Genomic DNA, 27,199 nt, shown 5'->3' on the forward strand with positions numbered 1-27,199 from the left:
AAGCACAAGAAGAGGGGAGGAGACCACTGCCATAATTGTCTGGAGCACAGACTACCAGGAAGAAGATTCTAAAACTTCCATAATAAAAGTCCCCAAATGGAGGTGCCATGGGAATGGGAATAAAGAGAAGAGAGAGGTATGTGATAAAGTGGAAGGAAGAACTATGGTGTGGTTAAGGCGAGGCAGGGAGGATTGGGGGAAGAAACTCAAGACAAATCTTTACACATTGGGATTCCTTCACTTTTTCTGCAAAGGAAAAAGAAAGTCACATTTTGAGAACATTCAGAAAATGCCGGTAATCACACAACTGAAAATGAGGTCACTGCTGAAGAGAAGGAAATGTGTGAGTACCCAAAAAAAAGTCTATGGGAATGTATGCTGAAAGTGAGGGAGATCACTTGTGCGTCAATAGCCACTATGTTCTTCTGAAGGGGTCAGAACTTTATTTTGTCTATGCATTTGTTTATATTACTGCTGTGGTATTTTTGCTATTGATCTGAGTGAACACTATCTGAGCAATTCTGATTTTATGCATTTTTCAGTCCTCCGAAAGTCATATAAAGGGAGATTTGCCAGTGTTTCTCTGTCTCTGGTACTTTGCATTTAACAGCCTGAGAAAAAGAATTTAGATGAGTAAAACTTTTTCCTTTTGCTTCTTCTGTATGCTTGAGAAAGTTTCATTTACTACATTTCCCTGTGTCAGATCACAACTAAAAGGCACAGGAATAGGAGTACTACCAATGTTCTGTATATCCTACAGATTCATCTGGGCTTTTCTCAAGAACTAGCTCATGTGGGGAGACCATTGTTCTCATCACAGTTTTAAGGACCTCTATGGCCGATTATGGAGGGAACTTGCCTCGGGACTCTTCTCTGTGTAGTGGGCTTGCAAAGGGGTCTCTTCAAGTTTCTCTGTTTACATGAGAAGAGGCAGCCCAATTCCTGCCCCACAGCTGCTGCTGAAGTCTCAACCACTTTTGCTGCTTCTCTTAACTCTCCCCATTAGCATCCTTGAAGACATAGATCTCACTGATATTCTCTTTCCCTTCCTTCCTCTACACACACACACACTCCCACTCACTTTCTCTCTTGCTGCTGCTGCTGCTGCTGCAAGAGAGAGGCTTGTTTTTAAAATAGAAGCTTGACTGAAAGAGAGTTTTAAATGCCCTCTGGACCATCAGGGAGGCCAGAAGCAGAGCAGGGGAGGTGATGTAGAACCAGAAAGAGACCCTGCTTATATTGTGCTGTGCTATTCCTTTGAAAAAGCCAACTCTCTGTCATTACTATATTGATTTATCAACACAAGGATTTATGGGAAAGTGTGCAAAGCAGCCTCAGGGAGTATGTGTGTGGTGGTTGAGGCTGGCGGAGGGCAGAGGTCTAGGCGGGCTGGCAAAGGGCAGATGTCCAGGGCAAGGCTGTGTTCACTGGCTGCTCTGGTTGCAAAGCAAAATTAAATTCATGCTAGAAGTGGTCTCACTTGCTGCAGGGAGATTCGAAAGGGAAAGCAGGGCTTGAGGAAATATGTCCGTACAAGAAATCTTGTGGCAACACACCTTTGCCCTATCACGCAGCAGATGCATTGTGCGTAATCAGCCTATATTAATCAGCTTGGAAAAGCCACTAATTCTAGATCCTCAGGGTTGGGTGACGGTGCTTTATTCACATAGCTGATTTATTGTTCAGAGGTTTTATCAATATAATTCTATGTAGCATTTGCTCTGGCTAGGGATTCAATGCCTTCTTAGTTCCCACTTCCCCCATCCCCCCACTATAATACAAACTTTCCAGTTTTTCGTAGGAGGACTGTTTTAGACAACTTTTTTCCTGTCCAAGCATAGTTATCTATTTGGCTCCAGCTCAACGCTGAGTATACATGTATATCTTCAAGCACAATCTGCGCAGCTGTTGTGTACTTTTTCTTTATACTTCAGAAGCTGGATCTCTGCTTTCCTACGGAGCAGCAAAATGTGACCTTTGCTTAATCATAAATTCATGCATTTTTAAAGTGTAATAACCATTGTTACATTGACTCTGGGATTCAAGACTGTGGTATCATCGCTGGATTTGCTTCTTGTTCAGTTTACTCAGCACTTTTACTCTGGTGGTGCTTCTTCAGCTGGAGGTTCTTGCGGTGCTTCTTCTGGTGGCGGAGCTCCTTCAGCTGGAGGTGGTGCTTCTGGTGGCGGAGCTCCTTCAGCTGGAGGTGGTGCTTCTGGTGGCGGAGCTCCCTCAGCTGGAGGGGGTGCTTCTGGTGGCGGAGCTCCTTCAGCTGGAGGTGGTGCTTCTGGTGGGAATTGGGAGCTCCTTTCAGCTGAGGTGGTGCTTCGAGAGAGAGAGGCTGTGGAGATGCAGCTGGTGGCTGCGGAGGTACCATCCTGAGTGGCCAAAGAACTGGGTGTGGTTGCTCCCTCAGCTGGGGTGCGTGCTCAACTGTATTGCCTCCCCTCAGGTGGTACTCGATCCTCCCCTCCAGCTGGTGAGATTTGCGCACACTTGGTGGTTCTGCCTTAGCTGATGGTGGTGTAGCTTGGTATGGTGCCAACCTATATTGTGCTTCAGTTATGTCTCTTTCAGCAGTACGTGCTGATTCATCAGAAAATGTTGATACTTCATCTATGTAGGCAGAAAATGTTGGTTGTCTAGGGTCTGAGCTGCCCTGTATTGTTATCAGTCTCTCATTCCATAGCAAACTGCTATCTTCAGTTCTACTGTATGAAGAATCAGATGGACACAACAGAGCTCGTTTTTCAGAAGAAGTAAGGGAGAAATCATCTATGTACCTAGAAAACATGGAGAAAATTAATTAAATATTAACAACAGATTTTCAAATGCTGCACAAAATAGTCCCATAATTACTCAATACATTGTATACCACTCTCTAAAAAGTTCAGTGTGGTATATATGAAATGATTCTAGATTTGAACACAGGTCTCATGGAACAAGCCCAAAACTCTTGTGTGCTGCCACTCAGTTGTCTGAACTTTGAGGAACTCCCCAGGTATGCCCAAAAATATAACTTTGTAAACTAACTGAAAGAAAAGCACCCCAAACAACTTAATAAAGACAAAATATGTTCCAGGAAGCATGAAATGTCAGGAGTAGCTGACTGTCAATTAAGGGTGGAAAGGGAATCAAATAATTCATTCAAATAATTGGTTCATTCAAATAATTGATTTATTCTTCAGTGGTTTTATCGATATCATTATGTGCAGCACGTGCTTTGGGTGGGGATTCAGTGTCTGCTATTTCTAAAGACCTTCACTCATTTAGAAAAAAAAACACCTCCCGGCATGCACCTTTTGTGTAGGTGATTCATATGTAAATTAATTGTGCTGTGCTAAATTGACTAAGAGTGAATGAACCCTGAAAAGACAGAGGTAATGCTGACTGGAAAGGCAGAGCTCTTGAGCAACATTGTGCTCCTGACTTTTGCTGACTCATTTAAGAGCCTTGGAGTTATACTGGACTCAGTGTTATTGGTAGAGAAGCAAATGCAGCTGCAAAGAAGTCTTTCTGCCAACTCAGCCTAGCCCCCCAAAAAACTCTGTTATCTTGATACAGCTGATCTGGCCTCTTGGATCCATGCCACAGTAATACCAAGAGACTACTGTAATGCATGTTAGTGTCCCCACAAAACCAATTCAAAAACTCCAGTTGGTGCACAGTGCTGCAGCTTGGCTATTATTGGGAACTAGATGGAACACACATATTACTCCCATTCTGTAGTCGCTACATCAGTTACCAGATTCAATTTAAAGTATTGTTTATCACATACAAAGCCCTTCCTGGCCTTGGACCCTATTTCCCATGCACTGCCATGATAGATCTGCTTATCTGATCAAGATCTTCTGCAGGTGTCAATTTGGAAATGGGAAAAATCAGCAACTGCCTGTACACATTCTTCTTTGTTTGTTTATATTTATATATTCATTTTGATAAACTGCTGTACCCCTGAAGGGCTCAGAGTGGTGTACATGCCAAACAGGAAAACAATAAATTACAACTAAAAAGAAAGAACAAATCGAATAACCCTAATAAAATCAATAAAATACAATAAAATCAGTAGCAACAATGACCCACCCATAGTTAGGTGAATGGTGTCTGGTCCTAACCCCGGGAGGGGACTGGCAGGTTTTCAAATAAGCAGATAGTACATTGGGCACCAGAGAGGGGTGGAGTCAGCGGCCAGCCCCCCCAAAAGCCTGGTGGAACAGCTCGTTTTTGCAGGCCCTGCGGAACTCACCAAGGTCCCGCAGGGCCCTAACAGCTGAGGGAAGAGCGTTCCACCAGGCAGGGGCCAGGGCCATTGTGGTTCCCATCTTATAAAATGGCCTGCACGAGATGGTTAGGAAGGATCCTACTCCCCTGACTTTCTGCAAACTATGCAAAACTGAATTATTCAGCAGGGCTTTTGTGTGCAGGCAACAGAGTTGTGCTGTTCATTAGATCAGTAGGGACTATCTGTGCAAGTGTTTTTAGCTCGCTGAAACTCTTACTATGTAATTTTTGTATTAATTATTATGTCATGTTAATACTTATGTTTTGCTTCCATTGTGTTTTTAGATTGGTTCTACATTCTTAATCCTATTGTATTGTTTACTGAATGTACCATACTGTTGATTATGTTGACCCACTCTGTATAATGTGCTTTTAGTCAAATTGAGAAAGGCAGACTATAAATAGCATAAACAAAAAATAAGAATAAACTTTGCAGTTGTTGTGAAGAGTGAGTGCCTGATAAATAGATTCTAACAGGAATCGTAATAGTGCATGTAAACTTATGGAAGGTGTGGTGAGAGTTGTTTTACTCCCTCATAAATTATCGTAATAACATTAGATCACCCCGTAAAGTGGATGGTAGATTCAACAAAGTATTATGCAGCCCAACCCAGACCGAGTGGGGACCAGGGACAGCGTGGGGACCAGGGACAGCGTGGCAAAGGCCATGCCACACTGCCTCCAAAGGGATTTGGGCGGCACAAGAAGGAAGGAAATTTTTAAAACCCTCCTGTTGCCTGAGTAGCCCCATAGGCCAAACAGGCTTTTGCCATAGTTTCCCATGGTGTAAGTCTTACGCTGGGGAGGAGGGCGTAACTGGGCTGAAAGAGTGGAAGTTGACTAAAGTCAGCTCCATCCCTCAGGAACTCCCCTAGCCCATCTCCAGTCACAGTTAGGCTGGCACAGCGTCCTCAGTTAGGCTGGCACAGCTCTGAGGGATGCAGCCCCTTCCAGGTTGGGAGCCACAGAATTGCATGACGGCCAAGTTGTTTGCCCTTCTCACTGGCCTAGATACCACTTACCCTGGCAAGTGGGCAAATGGGCTCACGCCGCTTCCAGGTCATGCTCCCCTCCCCCTGATTGGACTGCCTGTCAATTAACTACTTTTAAAAGTTTAACAGTTTCAGCCACTGTGGGAGGGTGTGGAAGGACTCCTAGAAGTGATTCTTGAGCAGATTCCGCATGGGCCAAAAACAGTGATGTTTTTGGCCCATGTGGAATCCGCCTTAGGTGCATTGAAGTTGGTAGCAGGGTGTGGTGCAACTGCATGATTCGTAAACCTAGAAGCTGCCGTGCACACTGATGCTCCTCTGTCATGGGAGCCTGTGCTGGTACCAGTGGGGAAGATTCGTGGGCAGTCCTGGGGTAGAGTCAACTTTAGTTGGCTTCCACAGGGCTTTTAGACTGGGAAGATTCCCTATGCTGCCTGGCAAATTACGCCACGTTTTAGTTGGTGTAGCCCATTGGGTGGCAATAGGGTTTTCCAAGTCAGCTGGGGAGTTTTTCAGTCCACAGTGAGGAGTCGCAAAACTGCTCCCCCCTGTGGATTGCAATGTAAATAGGCTTTTATATACAATTAAATTTAAGTGCTGCCTTTGTCAAAACCAATAACCTGTGCATTGATAAGCATGGCACTTTGATATAAATGCATTTTTTGTGAGTGTGTGAGCTCGCACGGAACTCATCCCTGATGTTCCTGCTCTAGTCCAGGAGAGGCCAGGCCCAATCGCAGGTCCTGTCAGATGAGCAGCTCAACAAGCCTGCATTTTAGCCTGTCAAAAGTGGAACAATCTCTTTTTGTGGCATTTGGGGGCCTCCTAGTGAGTGCAACTGAGTGTCTACAGCAATGTGTGGGCATTGTCAGTTTTTTTTTACCAAGGCTTGTGATCTCAATTTTGCTTTGATCTGTTTGCCTCTCCGCTGTGCTTTGCTTAGGCATTGACCTGGATTGCCTGTGCACATGGGCAGCAACTGGGAGCAAAGCCTCGTGTTTGCTATATAGTTGGGAAGTTTGGGATTGTAAGAAGAGCAAGGCAGGATTTGGGGATATTTTGCGGGAGGCTGAGGCATATTAGGTTATTTTAAGCCTTTTGTGCTGGCTGTGGAGTGAGATCACTTTTACCAGGACCTGATGCAATCCATTCAAGTGGAGCATTCTACAAAAGAGAAGGTCCAGCATGTGGCAGATTAATATAAAATTCTAATCTTATCTTTCCATGGAAAAGAATATAGATGAATGAATTAATGATGAGATAATTGATGCCTATTAGGTAGGCTGACTGTATTGAAACTGCATACTGAGTCACTGTTCTTCTGTTTATGAAATACTGGGCAGAATTGCATACTGGATAAACAGTGGATAGATCACTATTGTATTCTCTATGAGAGTTTACAGAAGGTGTTGTTGATTGTTCTATACCCTATTCAGGATAAAGAGATTTGTGAATTCATAAACCATTTCCTGGACTGTCTTTGTTCTAGAATGCTCCACTTGGGTTTCCTAGTTCTGTCCCAGAGGCACTAGGACACAAGTGGAGCATTCTAGAACAAAGAAGGTCCAGAAAATGGCAGATGAATTCACAGATCTTCTGTCATCTTTATCCTGAACAGGATATAGGAACCTGCACACTGGAATAGATTGTCCTTGGTCTGATCCAGCAAATCAGTCCTTATGGAACACTTTCCTATGGAGCACATAGACCAGTTCTTAGAATTCAGCCAAGGTGTCATGGGGAGACTTACCCATATGGTTTGGTACAATAGTAAATAGCTGCAGCGCAGAACACAGTTAATAATAATAATATAGTAAGAGTTGCCGAGGATACAGCCAGCAGTACTGTTTCTCGGATTTGTTGTCCACCTCCTGTTCCAACTTGTTTTCCTGTTCTCTCAGCCATACCGATCTTGTCTGAAACTTACAGAGAAAAATAATAATAATATAAAAAATAGAAGTATGGAGGTGACAGGTGCTAGGTAGAGAACTGAGACAACACTGTGTTTGTATAACAGGCCACAACTTTTACTGGTTACAGCTGCGAAGGTTGGATAATTTTCCTGGCACCCAATTTTGTAACTTCTGTCCCTCAGCCTAGCTACTGAGGCAGGCAATCCTGGGATGTCAGCAACTTGGGAAACACCCAAATAAGCCACTGTGTGATCAGGGTGAGGACAGACAAACATCTCTCAAACTGGGCATGCTTCCTTAACCCTCATCTCAAAAACCTCTAATGGGGCCCTCACCTAGGATGATGGGCATGCAGGCTCTTTCTCTTCCCCAAGGATCCATCCCAATGCTAAAACTGCCTAGCTGGTTGGGACAATAGTAAAAGAAGGAAATAAACAATCTTGACAATAGACATAAAACACACAAAATGCCCCTTTCCATTAGTAGAAATTGTATGTGGATCCTCCCTGCAGTTTTGACTTCCCACAATCACTTCCTGCCAACTACATAGCCAGATAGTGTAGACTCAGAACTTTGACAAAGCCCCAGAAAGAGGCCAAGCAATCCACACCAATTTCCACTTGTGCTATAGACAATTCAGTTCTCTGTTGAATAAATCAAAAGGTGGGGTGTCATTTTGAAACTCTCACCAATTAACCAATGCACTTTTTTTCTTAGGAGCTTGGGGCACACAGTACTTTTTAATACAGAGTACAAAAAGAATGCAGAGGGGAGCTGGTGGAATGCCAGACAAAGAAATTCTCACTGACTTCCCTAAATGGACATTACCTAGTTGGACAGTTTGTCACATAATTTTAACAGGTGCCAATTGTGAAATCAGTATACCACCCACCCTTCAAATATGGAATACTTATATACTTATGAGCAGGTATTCAAAGATCCCAGGCACCCAAATGATTGCTAAAATTTTGCCTTTGGCACATAGGAGCTTGGAATATTTTAACTCCTTTCTGACAAATATGAAACCAGTTGTCTGAAATTCCAGCCTTAAATATGAGTGTGACAAATAGGGCATCTCTCAGGGAAAGATGTTATTTAGGTTGGATGACCAGTGGGTATTCCCATATAGTCTCAGGAGTAGAGAGTAGCTGTTCTTACTTGGTATTGGTTTGAAATAGAGATCTTTGGGTGGATTGTCACCAACATTTTCTTCACCCTGTAATTCTGTAATAAAGTTAAGAAGTCAGCAATTCAACTGCAAAGCAAATTTTCTTTGTTGTTTTATGTACATGGGTTTCTTTATTTAGCTAATGAATGCTCAATTCAGGAAATCATAAAAACAGCTACAGTAATCTGTGAGTACCAGACCTTGGTAACTGCATTATAATTTATGCAATTTTGAGTATTGATTACTATAATTAAATGCTGAGTCAGATTCTTAGGCCGTATTTTCAAGTAATATAAATTCTTTTTCATTTTATTGTCGAAAGCTTTCACGGCCGGATTCAACCACGGCCACACAGCCCAGAAAACCCACCAGAACCAGTCTTTTTCATTCATTTATTTGATGCTCATAGTCCAAGTCATGAGCAAAAAGGAAAGGATACACTATTGCAGCATAACATTCAAAACTAATGTACACAGAATTCCGTTTTATAGCACATTAAATAATGAATGAATAAACAGAGTAAACAGAATGGAAATTAAGAAGTAATATCGTTAAATGCCATACCAGTGATAGTGAACCTTTTAGAGACCGAGTGCCAGGGGTAGAGCAAGGGGAAATTGCGTTCAGGGCACGCGTGCGCCTTGTGCCCCTGCCACGCCCCTGCCCTGCAACGCCCCTGGAACACCCCTGCCATGCCCCTGGAATGCCCTAACCACACCCCTGCAGGGGCGCACACCTAGTGCGTTGCACACCCTTCGTCCCCTTGGTGCTATGTTACTGCCGTGTGCCTAAACTGGGACGACGGTGCACGTGCCCACAAAGAGGACTCATCTCTGAGTCCTCACATGTGCCATAGGTTCGCCACCACTGCCATAGACAAATATAAATCTGAATTCTTTTGTTTCAGAGAAAAACACTGTGTCCATTTTTTGCAGATGTGACCTCTAGGTTCCCCCCCCCCCTCTTTGGCTCAGTTGTTTTTGGATTACAGTGTCAGAGAGATTGAAACCTTTTTCCTACTCAATATCTGATTATATAGCAGAAGAGGTACTGAGTATGACTAGTGTAAACTTATGGCGATTTAAAAGGTTAAGGGGGTGTTTCCTATCAGTTGATCTCTAGTTGTAATTAATATACTTTGCCCTCTCACCCCCCCAGAAGTATTTGTGCAAACACAAACACAAGACAATCGTGTTTCAGTACAAGCAGTGATTTGAATGTATGTTGTAGTTAATGTGAATGAAATGGAGAATGTGCATAAACATCAGACTTCATGCAAAAAACATTGCAGAGAACATGGATAAATTATCAACATAAACAGGATTTGCATGTTACTGTGTTAATATGTACAGTTTCCAGGTCATGCTAGAGCATATGAGGATTTCATCAAGACTCCCTGCCAGCCCTTCCCCATGTCTTCCTTCTGGTTGGTCAGCTACCCTATTTCTGCATTTGTCCCTTCCCAGCCATTTCAGATCTGCAGCAAAAGAACAAAAAGGCAGCAAGAAAAAGGCAAGTCAGGGGCGAAGGTTTGAGGGGCCTGCACACCAAAGCTGCCCTTGTTGGAAGTGCCTGCACAGGCTACTAATCCCTGCTCCCCAGCCTGAGCAGAGTTGGTGAGGAAGCAAGACTACAGTGCCCCACTTGACCGGCAAAACACTCCAGTTATGATAGTTGGGAAGGCAGTGAGAGAGAATAAAACCAATACTAGTGGCAGCTCCCACTGAAAGATGCTTTAACACATACAGCAGAGCAGCACAAAGAGCATCCTCTCAACTCCGGGAAAATGACATCTCAGTGCTGGGCACCTTCGCACGAGGCAGCAGGAGGATAGTGAGGGTTGAGGGAAGCCCCACTGCACCAGCCTGTTTCCTTTTAGTTTGTGAAACAAGCCTCAAAAGTGAAGCAGGGTCCTCTCCCCAATATTTTCAATGCCCCATAATTACTTTTCCCTGAAATACTTTGTTCCCTGCTCTGCAAGACAGGAGCTCTGTGACGTCAAACAATTCTATGGAAGGGATGGGGACGAGAATTACGTGCAAATCATTTCTACCTTCCCCTTCAAATTCAACTTTTTTCAAATTCAACTTTTCCCCTCCACTTTAAAAGCCACTTAAGACTATATATAAAAGAAGTTACCTCAATTTCCCTTACCCTCATCCTTCCTCCTTATTAAACTCTTATAGTAATCCCTGTACTTGGTATCATTAACTGGGCTTTTTTAAAAAGGCAGTTTATAAAGTTTGAGAAATGTCTACAACGTTTTCCTAACTTAAATTGTCTCTTGTCTCCAGAGTTGCTGTTGGGAGGTCATTTAAATTGGCAGAATGTCTCAGGGGGAAGAGGTAGCTACCATCAACCACAGCCTGACCTGATTTAGGGCTCTCAAATCAGTCAGCAATTCTTCTACTATTATGTCTCATTTGGCCCATCATCCCTCATAAATATGGAAGAGGTACAAGATAATAGCTAAGAAGAGGGATGGTATGACTCTTCCTCTTATAATAATTTTGAAAAAAATCTACCTCTTTGATAGAACACAGGTTTTTATAAGAAGAAAAACTCAGGAAGTGCTGCACAGAGGCAAGATAATGGAATATGGTATCAACTATTAGCCAGATATGCATAGTTTCCATGAATTGCACAAAAGGAAGCCTCTCTGAATGCAATCCAAAGGTGCCATGACTTTTTATTTTGGTAATATTGAATAGTTAAGTGGTTGCTGATGTAACATGGAAGTTCTGTAGTAGTGTAGATTCAGTATTTGGTTTGGTTCACCTATACTGAAGGAACTCAGAAGAATAGAAAAGAAGGTAAGCGATAAAAAGTCTCTGAAAGTATTAATATACAGTTAAACTACAGGATAAAAAAGTTTCCCCTTCAGTCATGTTCGACCCTGGGGTACCACTGCAAGCAGTGATTTCATAGGCAAGCCATTTTTGTGGGGTAGTTTCCACGGCTATTCTTTACACCCCAGCTATGTGCTAGGTACTCATTTACCGACCAAGGAATGGATGGAAGGCTGAGTTGACCATGAGCCAGCTGCCAGGATATCTGACCCACTGGGGGCTTGAACTCCTGACCGTGTGAGTGGCAGTGCAAGCACTTTACCACTACGCCACGCGACTCCTTAAACTACAGGATAGGGTGGGTTTAAAATATATTAAAAATGAACACATGAATAAATATTGGTTTAGACCTAAAGAACTGAGAATGGAGCTCTGTTTATAGAAGTAACTTATGCTCATGACAGAATCTTAGGATCCAACCCACTGTACTGGTATACCTTACTTTATCCCACACTTCAATCAGCTTATATCAAACGTTCCCATTGTACTCGGAACCATATCATTGCAGCGTACCTTCTGGCAGCATTTCCATAGAGGGTTCATTTGTGTACACGATGTGATAGTGAGGTCCAAGTCCATTATCTAAAATTCATGATAAAAAAATAGCATTAATTGCAGGCTCTGAAATAATACCAACTTAGGGAAAACTTAATGCTGATTATCACCATTTGCACTGGTTTGTTGCAATGTACAACCAAGCATCACATTCTTAGTACTAAGGAAAAATAAACTGCATTTAAGTTTTACTAGAACAATCCTATTCCATAGTCTTAGCCTGGAGTAACTGTCTAGAATTGCACTGTAGGCTTCCTTGCATATTATGAAATTGTAAACCAGGCTGTCTTGAAAGATTCACACATCATATTTGGCGGCTGCCCTCTAGAGCTTGCTAGTGTGGCAATCTGAATCAAGCTATACTGAATAATTAACTCTCAGACTTGGCTGCTAAAAAGTATAGTGTTCATATTCTCATGTTTATGAATCTTCATAATCTTCCTTTATGAATCTTCCTTTAACGGTGCCTTCACAGGGCTAGCATATATATGCCAAATTCCATGCTCCTTGGAGGAAAGATGGGATAAAATTGCACTAGAAGTTTAGAAAGGTTCAATAAGTATATGGGGAAAAGGTGTGCAGCCCAGTTCTCATGAACCTTCACCTTCGGGCTGATTTAAACACCTTAGATACATATTCACAGACAGACAACCATATGAAGAAAGATCAGTGAGAATTAAGAGTTTCTAGTCAGCCAGTAACCTTTTGAACCATCACTTCTGAGAATATTCATGCTCTGATGTGCCACAGTCCTCTCATGCAATTGTATGATTTCACATTTCACAGGAGACTGGACTTTAGATGGGACTTCACAGAAAACAAACAAACTCTCATGAAAGGATTGTACTGTGTAATGAAAATGACCATTAGAATTTGCTTGAAGGCAACAGGGAATGGGACGTTTAGTTCTGAAAACTGAAGCCAATCCGTCTCAATATTTATTTATCATTCATTATTATCATTTATATGACAGGAAACTTGGGGGGATCTCATCTACCCCCATCGCTTAGGCTGACAACCTTTCCCAGTTCCTATCCAGCAGGTGAGCCTAAAGTTGTCCCAGCCTCACCAGCTGAGGCCCCTACCACTACTCTCAACAGTCCAGATCTTGGTGGACAAGCCAGGAGTTCCTCCAACCCTCCACGCCCCCCTCATCGCAGCTCCAGGCCCCTCTAACTACTGTAAGCCTGCTGTGGTGGGTGGTCCTGGAGCCTCTCTTGGTATCTGTCACTGTGTCGGCAGCTGCTGTGGGCCTGGGGACGCTCACAGCCACCAAAGGTAGTTGTATTTTCTGCGCATGCACAGAAAAAACTTTATTTAGGTAATTTAAACACCCAATTAATTAATTAATTAATTGGGTGTTTAAATTACCTAAATAAATTAATTAATTTCTGCGGATCCAGGAGGTACCTCGTCTGCAGATTCAGGTATCCACAGGCAGGGAGCACACATGGGAATTTCTTCTGTGTTTTTATGAGCGATGCCCAAAAATAGTTAAGACCTGCACTTCACTTTATAGTTAGTCTTGTGAAAAATAACATTCCCTGTGAATTCCCAGAATCCAGTAATCCCAACTCTTCCAACAAAGCCGTTTATAAACAGGACTTTAGGTAACTTGCTATGGGAAAATGCAGACATTTATCCTTTTATTAAATTATTGAAAAACAGATTTCAATAAAAAAGAAATCTGAATCAAGTTATTTGTAAAAGAATTAAAATCTGGTCAGGCACAGAATCAAAGCAACACATAATTGCTTGTGTTTCAAGAATGGTAGCTGTATTATGGTGCGATCTTACCTTCGAAAGTTTCTTCTTTGTAAGATGGTTCTTTTTGATTTTTCTTTCTGTTGAGCATTTCTACTGCAAAGCAAAATGAATATGTTTAGTGGCCCAGCATGTTTGCTTGTGTGTGCTTGTTTGCTTCGTTGTGTATTATGATAGAAGCAACATCACTCTCTTAACAAAGAAGAACACCCAACACATGCCTTCTAGAAATCCATGTGCATTATGCATGGAATGCTTTCCTCAGGGCTCTTCGCTGCACAGTAGGGTTGTAGTGGGGCCTCCTTGCGTTTCTCTGTTTATACGCAGGGAGACACCACACTGCCTGCTGTTGCTGTGCATCTTGCCTGATGAACTCCCTCGGGTCTCTGCTTTTCCTGGTTTTCTTAACTCCATCCATCCACTTACTCTTAAAGGCACAGATCTCATCACACCCAGTAGTTTCAAGATTGCTGACTTTGTTATACCTCTTTAAATGTCTGTTATATCAATATTGTAGCCCCTTTCCAAAAGCAATCTCCTTCCCAAATGAAAGAGGCCAAGTAATTCCCTGGACCACATTCTGCAGAAGAATGGGGCCATGTCCTAGAATTGATATTCTCTCTCCCTCCTACACACACACACATTCAGTCATGCTTCCTGCCACTTCTGCTTTTGTGGGAGGAGAGAGAGGCTTGTTATTTCAATATTCCTTGGTATTTCAATATTCCTGTATTAGATTTATCATTATGTTGATAGAGCTAATATGGTATAAATGTTTGAAGTTGAAATAAAGTTTTTAAAAGCCTTCCCGATCCTCGGGGAGGGCGGAAGTAGAACTGGGGAGGTAGGATGGAGCCAAAAAACCAAAATCAAAGAAGAATGCAGGGCCATTTCTTTTGTCTTCCCTGCAAATCATGGGAAAAGATTGCTCTGTTTTTTGCCCACTCTCACAACCAGTGGAGATTGTGGGATCTGCTGTGCAGTCCGAGGGGGAGTGGGGGTGGGGAGAAGCACCCATAACAGAAGCTCTGCCCCAAAATAATTGCGCAAGGCAGAGCACCAGTGTATGATGGACCCAAATGCAAAAACTGAAATGTCCAGACCTACTTGAACGGCCCTTAGAAAGCAGTTTTCAAATAACTTTCTCCATGAAATGCAGATTTTTGTGGGGGAAACTTTCAGATATAGTCCATAGTATAAATAATGATGGACTGAAAATTAGCTTGTTTACCTAAGTTGCGCTATCAGTTCACATATACCAATGGTAAGTTCTAACTGGCCTGCCTTTAAACTGAGAGTGTGAACTATATCATACCTCCCAAATGAGTCAGTGTGTCTTTCAGAGACTCTGAAAGAAGAAAGGTTGAAAAATCCTGCTGTAGGCAAGAGGCCATAGCCATTGCCCTCTGTGGGATCATACAATCCATTGCAAGGCTTAAATGGCAGCTCATAGGTCCGGGGAATAACATGACATGCGTGATCCCAAGCCAAATATATATTTTGTGTATAATGTTTGTGTATAATACAACTTACAGTACTCTCGCAAGCTCTGCAAACTTTTGTGCAACTTTAAGTTATCATTATCACCATCATGGGCTTCTGGTTGATGTTCTGAAATACCTATGTATGTACAGAAGATGTAAAGAACAGTGTATTAAGCCATGCTGTATAAAGCCGTATGATCCCAAACACAGCCTAGAGAAGTACAACAATAAACCTTTATGATTACTGGATATGGGTAATATCACAATTCTTCATCTATATGTGTTACAGATGTTGCGATCTTCAGACATCTAAACTTCTGTTATATATCCTATGTACAATAATACACCCAAAAGAATTAAAAATTCAGTGTACAAATTCATATGCCAGTAAGTCTGGTAAGCACATTGGTAAGCCAATTTTTCAAAATTCTGGAGGAGGATAGACTATGTCCGTGGTGGCGAACCTATGGCACTCCAGATGTTCATGAACTACAATTCCCATCAGCCCCTGCCAGCATGGCCAATTAACCAATTGGCCATGCTGGCAGGGGCTGATGGGAATTGTAGTTCATGGACATCTGGAATGCCATAGGTTCGCCACCACTGGACTGTGTTCTCCAATATTTTAGCATCTGCCACCACTTCACACCTGTTGATGACATCCAACAACCACTTCTGGCTTTTCCTCTCATCATCTGTCTTTCATTCATTGTTGTTGCATGTTTATACTTACACATTTGATGTAAAATATATTTATATCCCAGGCCTGTGACTTATTCAAACAAGGCCCTTTCTAATAAACTGAAAGGCCCTTTCTAATAAACTATCTATCTATGTAGATAGTTCAAGGTGGGCTAGCCATGTGAGGTTGTAGTGGTAGAACCAAACTCAAATCCAGTAGCACCTTGAAGGCAAACAACATTTTTTCCAGGCTATAACCCCGTGGTGGTGAACCTATGGCACTCCAGATGTTCATGGACTATAATTTCCATCAGCCACTGCCAATTGGCCATGCTGGCAGGGGATGATGAGAATTGTAGTCCATGAACATCTGGAGTGCCATAGGTTCGCCACCACGGCTATAACCTTTCATAAGTCAAGGGTCACTTTATCACATACTACGATTCAGTATGTATTGCCAACATAGAGTGTCAGACCAGCATCTATGAGACCTAGGTATCTGACAAAGTCAGGGGATCTGCAAGATCCAGGCATCTACAAAGTGAGCTTATACCAGGAAAAGTTTACTTTGTTGCAAGGTTCCAATTTTGTTAAGCACACAACATTTACAGTTGTGTTTCTAATCTTCCTCCTAGCATAAATAGCACTATTTAATTTGACAGCACCTTCTCCTTATTTTGACAGGACACCTCCAGCCAGTCATTACCTACCTAAGACAAGTAGGGTACAAGCAAATAAGACTGAACAGATGGAAGTCAATCAGTGGAGAACTTTGCTGCTAATACCCTTGCCTATGGCTCATTCCTAAGGGAAGTAACTGAGCTGTGTAACAAAAGAGGGTTCTAATAAGTTGGAGCATGTATTGTCGAAGACTTTGATGGCCAGATTCAACTGGTTGTTGTGGGTTTTCTGGGCTGTGTGGCTGTGGGCTGGTAGATCTTGTTCCTAATGTTTTGCCTGCATCTGTGGCTGGCATCTTAAGAGGTGTATCACAGAGAGAAGTTTGTTACTGGACACAGTGTGTAACAGACTTCTCTTTGTGATATACCTCTGAAGATGCCAGCCACAGATGCCAGTGAAACGTTAGGAACAGGATCTACCAGACCACGGCCACACAGCCCAGAAAACCCACAACAACAAGTTGGAGTATGTTGGTGGCCAAAATTAGCATTTGGGCCATGAGCACATGTCAGCATAATTTTTGTTATGTGTGGTAGCCATTTTTTAAATCACAGGTATGAGAAGGGAGAGGATTTCATTGAAGTATAGGAGTGAGGGAGATCTTTTTTTCAGAGTGGCAAAGTTCATGTTTCCCTGCCAACTGGTGAGTAGAAGCCTTGGATTGCTGACCAGGCACAGTTCCTCCTCACCATTTGGCAAGATAACATAAGAACACTATGGCAGCAAATGGTATGTGAAGAAGTGTAATTAAACATTTGTTGATGGGAACAGTGCTTTCCCTACATGTTCTTCAATGACCACCACCTGTCTGCCTGCAAACTCAAGAAATGATACATTTCAGAAATGAGAATTCATATAAGAGTTCTCTCTGCCTTTTAAGCAAACTCCAATCCAAACATAGCCATTTTTTATGCCAGTGTAAATTTTAAGAGAGTATGTCTAGGAAGAATCCTCTCCAGAAGTAGGACTTTTTATTGGTAAAGATTCTTGATGAAATATTAAAAGCATCCACAGCATAATTACATAACAATGCTAACAACCAGTTAAATTTGTACTCCATAGGTCCATCAAGTCCCCCATTTTGTTCACACAGCAGCCAGCCAGCTACTTCTGGAGAGCTCACCGCAGGATGACTGCAGCGGCATCTTCCTACCTGAGTTCCCCTGCGATTCCCCAGTGTTGCTAATGCATACATTCAGATAATTCTCAATTATCTGAGAGAGCATCTGAGAGAGCATCTGCATCTTCTAACTCACAGCACTGAGTATTTTAACTTTTAATCATTCATAAAATAATCTCAATCACATCTTACTATGTATCACTAAGTTTTTACAGTATGTCCTGCGCCTGGGGCGGGGCCCCCTCCGGGACCCCTGTTGCCAACCCACCTTCCCCTGCCCGGCTGCTGGAACCACCGGCCTCACTCCCGTTCTCCGGGGAGTGAACTAACTGAGACAGCCGTCTCAGCCACAGGATGCCCCTGCAACCCACGGGTGGCCCAGGGTCCGCAGAACACTAGGCCAGGCGAGAAGGGAAGCCTCCCTGCCAGCCCCTGCCTTGGCAGCCTCTCTCTCCCCCCTGGCTTTGGGCTGCTCTGTCTGCCCACCGTTCCTCCTCTTTCCCCCGACCTTTCCCTCTGGCCTCCGCTCCTCTTCCCCCTCTAGGGTCTTCTCCCCCAGGACACTCCCCTGCCTCAAATCCCCTGCCTTTCCCCAACTCTTTCCAGCTCTCCCCTCACGCACATGCCCCCACTCCTTCCCTCCTTCCCGTCCTCACCTCCCAGCACGCCAGATTTCCTCTCTTTTATACCCTCGCTCCGTGAGGCGGGGGTTGAAAACCCCGCCTCTCCGCCTCTGCGCTCCCTAATTAGCCCAAAAGGGCTCAGCTGGCCCCGCTCGCCCGGTGCGGCCTTTGCTTTGCAGCCGCGGCGGTGGGGCTCTTCGTCGTCCGGCTTCCTTGCCGGCCGACCAACGTGGCTTCCCTCACTGGCGGAGCCTCTGCATGCCCCGCCGGCCAGAAGAGGAGCGGGGCGATCCCCCGAGCCGTTGGCGTGGTGGTGGGGCTGTTCTTGCCCGGCAGCCTCCCGCGCCGCCGGGGAGTCGTCTGCCGGTTGCGGGGAGGGGGCCAAGGCCGGGGAGGGGGTCGGGGCTACCCCCGCACTCGGACACAGTACAATCTGCTACATGTGTCACTGCAGAAAGGAAAATGTTAAAATATAATGTTTATTTTGTGTCTTCATTGGTTAATCAGCTAAAGGTCTAGTTGATTAATCCGCCCAGTCAATAAAATTAGCAGTGCTATTACCGGTATGTGGGATGATTTAGGTAGAAGTACAAAACAAGCTGTTTAAAAAAATACCAGGGGTATATTGCAATATATTTGCTGTCCTGTTAAGGTTTACCTTTGTCTAAGTAAACCTTATTCACAACAGGATGCAGTATGGCAATCTTCTTATTACCCGCCTTCTCCTCTTCTTCCTCCTCATCATTAACTGGAATAAATACTCTGGAAAAGTCTAGACAAGTCATGAACATTAGATGTCATTGATAACCACAGAATAGATTTGCCTGTTAAAAATGCCAAGAATATCTGATTTCAGAAATAGAGAGAAGTTATTTTAATGCCATCAGAGATACAGAGACGTTTTGTAACATCTGGATGGAATTATAATAGATTGTTAGAGGTTTTATACTGAGAAATTGTATTGATTTTATTGCTATCTTTTGTTGGAAGCTGCCCTTAGCCCTCAGTGGAAATGGTGGCCTATAAATAGAATTAATAAAATAAACAAATAAATATTTGAGAAACAAAAAGTTTACGCTGGATCATCCATGATTGCTTTCCATTTCTGTTTCTATCACAGAGAGGAATTTATACACATCTACCTTATGCACAATTACCTTTTGCATAATTAACTGGTTGCTTAAAAATTTGAAACTACTTCCATATATTCCATAACTTGCATGTGTCTTATTTCTCTGTGATGTTATTCCACATAATCATGTAGATGCCTTTCACAATTGTATGGGCAAGATACATGGCACATATATTTACCACCTAATTGGAACCCTCTTTCCAGTAGAACATCAACTGTATTTGACAGGTCCATGATATTGTTCCTGCCCACATGGTGGTGGTATTCACTTTTTGCAGCCATATGAGATAGTACCATGAGAAAGCAGTTCTCACACAGCTCAGTGTGGGTAAGACGGAGCCTATATTTTCTCCATGGATTCTAGTCTCCTACATTGCTGTACACTTATTTCCCTTTGTTTTCAGATTGGGGTCCATCTCTCTTCTTTATTTCAGCTCTGAACAAACAGTTGCAAATTCTAATTCACATATGCAACCAGAAGGAAATCTATTAAAACTGATGTATGCTAATCTGCCTAAATTCTGCTCTTAAGCTCTGAAACATGACAGGTTATTGAGTGCAAGGCATTTTAACTAGTTTGGGAGAGGCATGTTTGAATCCTCACTCTGCCAGGGAAGCTCAGTGGGTGATCTGGTGATCTTGGCACACTCGCTCTGTCCAACTTAACAAACTTCACAAGATGAAATGGAGGGAAGGAGAATGATGGTTTGAAGCTGATATGGGTTTCTTGGGAGGAAAAGTGAAGTATAAATACCTAATGAAACAGAGGAGGAGAGGATGATGGTTTGAAGCTGCTTTGAGTCCACTGGGAAGAAAAGTGGGGTATAAAGAAATAAATGCTACGGGACTTCAGTGGAAGTTTCACATAACTGCATGAATGTAGCTTGCTCCACTGTCCATCTCTTTTCATATGAAGTTGCAACTTTTTCATGATCTATCACAGTTTTCCCCACATTTACATTCTAAAAGCCTGTTTTATACTTTCCTAGGTCCTGGTACAAACATCTAAAAAAATTGCAGGGTCACCTTTACTTGAACGTTGTGTTTGTGTAAAATGCTTTGGGGTCTAGCTGCCATGATCTGCATGAATACTAAAGCTTTAAAAAATTCCACTGCAGTGGTAGAAATCACTGTGGGCACTGTAGCCCCAGGTGCAGAGTTGCTGTTTTACAAAATGGTATATCCATATGGGTGCAGTCCTCGTTTCAGCTAGGTAGAATTGGCTGTACCCAAGGTGCAGCTCACCACAGAATCATCACCAGATGTGAACTGGCCCTGAAAAAAGTAAACTGTTTTCCATTTTAATTATAAAGGAGAACACAGAAATAGAATCAGCCAGCTATGTTTCATCGTAATTTTTCTAATCTTGTAATTTTTTTTACAGTCAGTCTGTTGACTTACAGCAGCTTCCCACCCCTGTTTGGAAATAATGAAATTATCTGTCAAGCAGAGGGATTTTTTTAACTGACACAAGATGACCCAGGAAGAGGCTATACTTATTGGGTTTCTTTTCCCCCAACATTAAGTTGTATTACCCAAATTAATTTCCGGTTCTGATAACATAAAAATTATCATGCTTTCCACTGATTTCTACCTTTAAAGCAGGAGTCTTTAACCTATGGCCCTGCAGATGTTTATGGACTATGATTCCCATCAGCCTCTGCCAGCATGGCCAATTGGCAGGGCTCTGGAAATTGTAGTCCATAAATAGGTTGGATATCCCTGCTTTAAAGAGACCTGTGTTTTCTGCCTGGTGCCAGTAGGTGAATGCTACTACCTAGGCACTTAAGCTCTAGACACTCTAGAAACTCTTAAACCCCTTGACATCAGTGGATTTTGAATAGCATAGCTCTGTTTACAATTGAACCATTGATCAACTATTGGTTTTTAAAATTTTCTTTTGGAGGCAGCTGTTTTCCCTTCTTCCTAGTGGGTTAAAGGTGCAACCAATGGTCCCTCTTAGCATTTCCTGGTGCTTAGCGTTCCCCAGTACTGAGCCGCCTGGGAGAGCTTCCCCTGCTGGACATCCCCTTATCTGCACAGCACCAATATGGTAGCTGTGCAGCCATGCACACATGTAGCTTACAGGGAATGTGCGTTCCAAAATCATGCAGATTTTGACTGGATTAATAGTTTCATTGAAATTTGTGTAGTGCCTAAATTTTATTGTATGCCATGCTTTGCCAGCTTATATTCAATCTGGTGTGAAAATACTTTGTTGTCTTATTATTCTAGACATTACTTTTAAAACTGGGAAAGCCCTTTGACAGAAACGTAACTTCTTTTATTCAGTGGGGTGTGATGGTTAAGAGTGTTGGACTAGGAAATCTAGGAAATCCAGGCCTGAGACCCCACTCTGCCATGAAAGCTTGCTAGGTGACCTTGGGTCATTGGCAGACACTCAGCCTAATCAGCTTCACATGATTGTTGTGAGAATAAAATAGGAGTCCCCATTGAGCAAGTCCCCATAGGGGAAAAAGGTATGATATAAATACTGTAAATAAAATTTAAACATCACCATAATAAAACTCTTTGCAAACAGTGTCACATGTAAGATCTTTTGTGGTAGAATCACCACACAGTAGAAAAAAGCTAAAGAATACCTGAGAATGAAATGAACTCATGAAGGAAGGTATCTAGTCACCTCTCAAAAAATGTGTTCTCATTAGACAGGGTATCAAAAATTAAATGTAAAACTGTTTGATGAGGAATATTAAACAGTCTCACCAGTGATTAATAGGATCCAGCTAAATGGAGGGCTGATAAAGTTAGAGGGGAGATAGGTTTTTTGTATGTGGTGTGACAAAGTTCTTTTTATCACACCAATTTACTGTTGGCTGCATTCAGATGTCACAATAAATCATAGTTTGATTAAGTATCATCTACTTATCTCGAGTGCTGGCAGTCCAATGAAAGCCACTGGGGTTTGTAGCTGTAATTAACCTTTGTTAGGCTCTAAAATAGTTTGCCTTTTATGAATTCATTTTCTGAATTCATAGACAACCCATGATTTACACACAAACTAACTGGTGACTAACCAGGGATTATTTCACAAACCATGTTTTAATGTGAGGTCTGAGTGCAACGATTGTCAGTGGTCAGATAGGTTTTGTAGGTTGTTAAAGAATAAAAACCTGCACTGTTTTTACTAGATCATACCAAAAAAAAGCTCTTAAAAGAAAGTTGTTCTTAGAATAGCCATCAAAGAGAGCATACCTTCAGTAGATGCGTGATTTTTAGCCGTTCCTGTAAATATCAGTAAAGATAAAAAGATAATCAGTGAGAGCTTCATAAGGAAACTTCTCAAGTCCAACTTCTCAGGTAATTCTGGTGGAGGCTTGCTTTTTCCTCCTGGAATCCTTCATGTCATATTCTATCATAGCTCACTATGACATCATCATAGCTTTTCATCTCAGAATGAAGTTGCTGAAAAGAACAGAAAAGTGGGTGTTTTCATACCTAAGGCATAACACACCTATTTTAGAAATCCCCTTAACCTTATGAGTGAGTCTGTTTCTACAATATGTACAGGGATAAAGGCCTAAATATGTACAATATGTACAGGGATAAAGGCCTAAATATGACAAACCCTTATACAGGGATTATAACATCTTCTAGATGAATCTTTGAAAAGGATGTAAGGTTCTTGTTGGATCCTTCAATAGATTTAGTTCTAGAAGAGTACAAATGTACTCAAATAACCTCTAAAATGGCAGGTAGTGAATACAAAATGCTGTATCAGAAGTGAACTTTTGGGCAAAAGCCACACAGAGACCAAAAGTGTGTTTTGCTCATTACATTAGCCTGCCACCTTGTGGGGAAGTATAGCTTGGGTTTCCATAGCATTGTTTCCTTAGATAGGAGGATTTTTACCTATACTGCATGACCTTTTCATCTCCTTCCTTCCTGCTGCAGGATGGACCAGCATTTTGCAGGGCATTTTAGGCTGCACTGAGAGGGGACAAATGAGAAAGTGAAGCTCCATAGATGGAAATTCTTCTATCCATGGAAACATTATGTTGGATCCAACCCTATTTTTCAGCAGAATTCTTACTTGACATTATAATAGACAAAACTAATAGGGTTTGCAATCTGTCACATCAGCTTTCAGCAGGACAAGTTGTTGTTGTACTATTGAAAGAAATAGCCTAACCAAAGCTCAGCCCAACACAGATCATAGCCCACCATATGGTGACTCAGCTGGGTCCTGCTATAACACCTGCATGCCTGAGACTGCAAAAATAAGGATGTTGTGAAATAGCTATATTGTCCATCAAGAATGTGAACTCTGTTTAGTCAAAGTACAGCCCTATTTTCAACTGATACCACTAGCTGTGCTTTCAGAGGGACGTGCAGGGCTGGGAGTGGGAGGTCGCCCAATTTTATTTCAGATCTTTCTTTGGTTTTGCCTGGTTTGATCACTATGACCTGAACAGCTAGACCCATTTCATCAGATCTCAGCCCTGGTTCGTATTTGGATGGGAGACCAGCAGGGAAGTGTAGGGTTGCTATGCAGAGGCAGGCAATGGCAAACCACTTTTCATCTCTTGCTTGGAAAACTGTATGAGGCTGCCAGTTGTTGGCGGCAACTTAGCAACACTTTCCAACACCATGATGAACATAAACAGCTTGATTTAATGAACCATTAATGGAATTAATGGAAAGGATCTTTTCCACCTTTCCCCCCTCCTCTACTCTTGAAGGTTAGAGAGTACCCTCAGGAACAGAATGGTTTGCTGCAGGCATAGGGGAGTTGTCACTCAGGGGAAAATCATTGCATCGCACGCTGTCTCTGGAGGTCCCTAACCCTCAAGAACAGCTTTTCAGAGAACACGTGAGTTTGCATGGAAAGGGGGAGAAATCCTTCCTTTAAATTTGCTCTGTCCATGGCTTGCTGAACTCAACAAAAGCTGCAATTCTGCTTTTAAGTAATGTCATGGGTGGGAATGTTAACACGCATAATTATTATCATGATGAATGGAAATAGTTTCCAGAGGACTTGTTGGTAATTTCACTCATATGTGGTTGTGGGGAATGCTGTTTTGGGATTATGCAATATTTACTACAGTAGCATGACAAAGAAAGGGGATATCTTCTTCACAGGAAGAGACATAAAACAATCGAGATCAAAAGGCCCACATCAGAAGATGACCACTCTTCTACTAATTGCTCTTCTCACTGCACAAACTGTCTTCTCTGGAGTTCCTTCCATAGAAAAATCCTCATCCCTACCCTCAAGAAAACACTTCAGCTCCCTCAGAGTTAATCCCTTTTTGCCTGTCATGTTACCAAGCCATGACACTCTCAATCTACCCCAAAATTATCTCCCTATAGAGGGCACTGTTACCCTACAGAACCCTCTATGGCAGTGGTGGCGAGCCTATGGCACTCCAGATGTTCAAAGACTACAATTCCCATCAGCCCCTGCCAGCCTGGCCAATTGGTTTTCACCTTGCCTTTTGCCACTTGCCCTTTTGGACAAAGCCAAGATCTTCCATGAACTGAACATGCAAATCAGAACGCACTAACCAATCCTAAGTAGCTATGTGTTAGTTTTTATAGTACATGAGCCCTGATACCAATCTTCTCAATGAGCAATACCATAGTTCCATTTTGCACTAGATAAGGCCAGTCGGCTTGTTCACTGGGTAATTGAAGCTAAACAGGAATGTAGACAAGACACATTGTTGGGCATTCCACGGACAACTGACTCAACAGATTTCACTTTCCAAACACCAGTTTCATAGGGCTCCAATTTGGCTCAGGACTATAGCACAAGCAACAGGGTTTAACCTGTACCGTTCTCCCTACCTAAAACAGCCCCACAGATCTGCTGCTTGGTCCTGATGGGTATGTTTTTCCCAAAGGGGCGACCAGGAACTCAAAGAGTTCGTGATAATAATGTGTGTGGTTAACTCGTCACTCCCCCTGTAGGGATGCTATGAGCAAGGCGGAAATGTTCACAAGATTTAATAATTATTTCCCATCATCTCATTTATTTAAGCTAGAATTCTTTTGCCGTGGTCCTCCGTTTGCTCGAGTGCATCATAATTCCAACCCGAGAGTCTGATCTCCTCCAAACTATTGCGTGCACATTTGTTACTTTAAAAAAGATACTAAACACTCCACACTCCATTGGGGTTATGCTTCTTTTATTTGATATTTCAAATTACTTGAAAGCATGAATTAGAACTGATGTGACATTAGCCATTTTTAAAACAACTGTTGTAAAAGTCATTTAATTAACAACATTTGTCTCATCATATAGTTGAACTCTTAATTTAATCACACACAGAACTAAAATATTCTACAAATGCATTGACATTACTAAAAAATATTCACACTGATGAAATTTGATTGGTGGAACAGAAAAATAATGGAATTGAATAATTCATGTGATTAAAAGAGACATTTATGCTAAAAACAATCGAAAGTTTCTAAATTAATTGGGGGGATATCCTCTCATGCCAGGTAAGAAGCATAACTGCATTCCTTGGAAAACTGTTCCAGTATAAAACTGTATCCATTTCAAAATAGGAAGATCTGTACAATGGAAAAACAAGCATCCTACTGATCAGTTTTTTAAATGACTGGCTTTGTTGGGATAATTCTTAAAAGGAATAAGAAGGAATAAGAGGACATATCTATGTATGCTTAGGCTGAATTCTGTGTCCAGATTTTAACAACTGTTCATGTTTCAGATACCATCCAAGGTTTATTCAAAACTTGGAAAAAATCAGGAGGAATTAGTTTGTAATTATTTTTCTGAAGTAACACCTATATGCTAGCTTTCCATTTCCAATAGCTTCCTGGTATAAACATTAAAATACATCAGGTTTTTCAAGATTTTTATACAATTCCTGAAATTCAGAATGTGACAGTCTACAAACTCCTATTAGAGCACTTCATCCAGTTTGCAGCCCTTGTGCATTTATAAAAGATATCTCCCTCAAGCTAATTATTTTTCATTAGGGTTTCTTGATAGTGAGGGGTTTACCACTGATGAAATTGTAAAAAAGTCAAGCTTAGTAGTATTAAGAATTATCTTCTATGTGATAATCCTCTGGGAACAGGGTCTCTGCTTAAGCCTCTTTGTCAAGCTCTATCTTATGTTCTATCATATTCACAAGACAAAAAAGAAACAGCTCTCAGCCAGTTTTTAGGGATTTGAATTTCAATCCTTCTGTATGAATTAATTGCTTTTGAAACGTTCAGTTTCTGGCTTCATGCAAATGATCACACACTCCACCTCTCTGGACCTCTGAAAGCAGCAACTTTTTTTTCCTGAGTAAAGAGTTTAGAATTTGGTCATTGCATGCTTTGAAGAGGAACACTACGGAGGTCCATCATGCTACTTGATAACAGTGTGATTTGGTTTGCTTGTTAAGGCTTGCTTCACTATCCCATTGTCCTTCCGAAATTACTAAATGATTCAGATCAACACAATCAGGCTGCTGTTATGTACATTCCTCTGAGATAATATGTTAAGATAAATGTCAAATGCCAAATTAAGGCAAGGAACACGCGCTACATTTCCCACAGCACCAGAAGCATTAACATGGCATCTGCTGGCAGAAGTGCTTTGATTAGGTATCCAACCGGATCAGAAGGAACTAGGCACTGGAAGGGCAAGAGCAGGAGACAGGCAAGTCAAATGACAGTTGAAAACGTTCATAATCAGTTGGTTAGTGTTTTCTTACAAAATAGATAGGAATAAATGGCCCACAAAAGTTCTGGATACCTATTTAATAGATAGGCAACAGTTATGACTGAATAGAATCAAAACTGCAAGTGCCCGAGAAAGCCTTAATGTCCCAATAGTAGATGAGCCAGTAGTATGCATACTACCTGAACAAAGTAGGAAGGTTTTTATTGGATCCTTCTGGTAACTCTGACAGTATCCATAGAATATGCCCATGATCTATTTGTATGATTTTTCCCCTGCATCTCAGACAC

At 42.0% G+C, this 27,199-nt stretch overlaps 1 protein-coding gene across 1 annotated transcript; it reads right to left on the reverse strand.

Moving 5' to 3' along the window:
• Positions 1–2,083: 2,083 nt before the first annotated feature.
• On the reverse strand, positions 2,084–22,475 carry LOC125437017. The gene is made up of 7 exons (XM_048504388.1): positions 22,460–22,475; positions 15,056–15,142; positions 13,556–13,618; positions 11,717–11,785; positions 8,345–8,410; positions 7,024–7,195; positions 2,084–2,783 (listed from the first exon to the last, which is right to left on the reverse strand). The coding sequence occupies exons 3-7, from the start codon at positions 13,611–13,613 to the stop codon at positions 2,084–2,086; spliced, it is 1,065 nt and encodes a 354-aa protein (XP_048360345.1). The 5' UTR covers positions 13,614–13,618; positions 15,056–15,142; positions 22,460–22,475.
• Between the last annotated feature and the right edge of the window lie 4,724 nt (positions 22,476–27,199).

Source organism: Sphaerodactylus townsendi, linkage group LG07, assembly GCF_021028975.2.
Source record: "Sphaerodactylus townsendi isolate TG3544 linkage group LG07, MPM_Stown_v2.3, whole genome shotgun sequence".
In the NCBI taxonomy this organism is placed as follows: domain Eukaryota; kingdom Metazoa; phylum Chordata; class Lepidosauria; order Squamata; family Sphaerodactylidae; genus Sphaerodactylus; species Sphaerodactylus townsendi.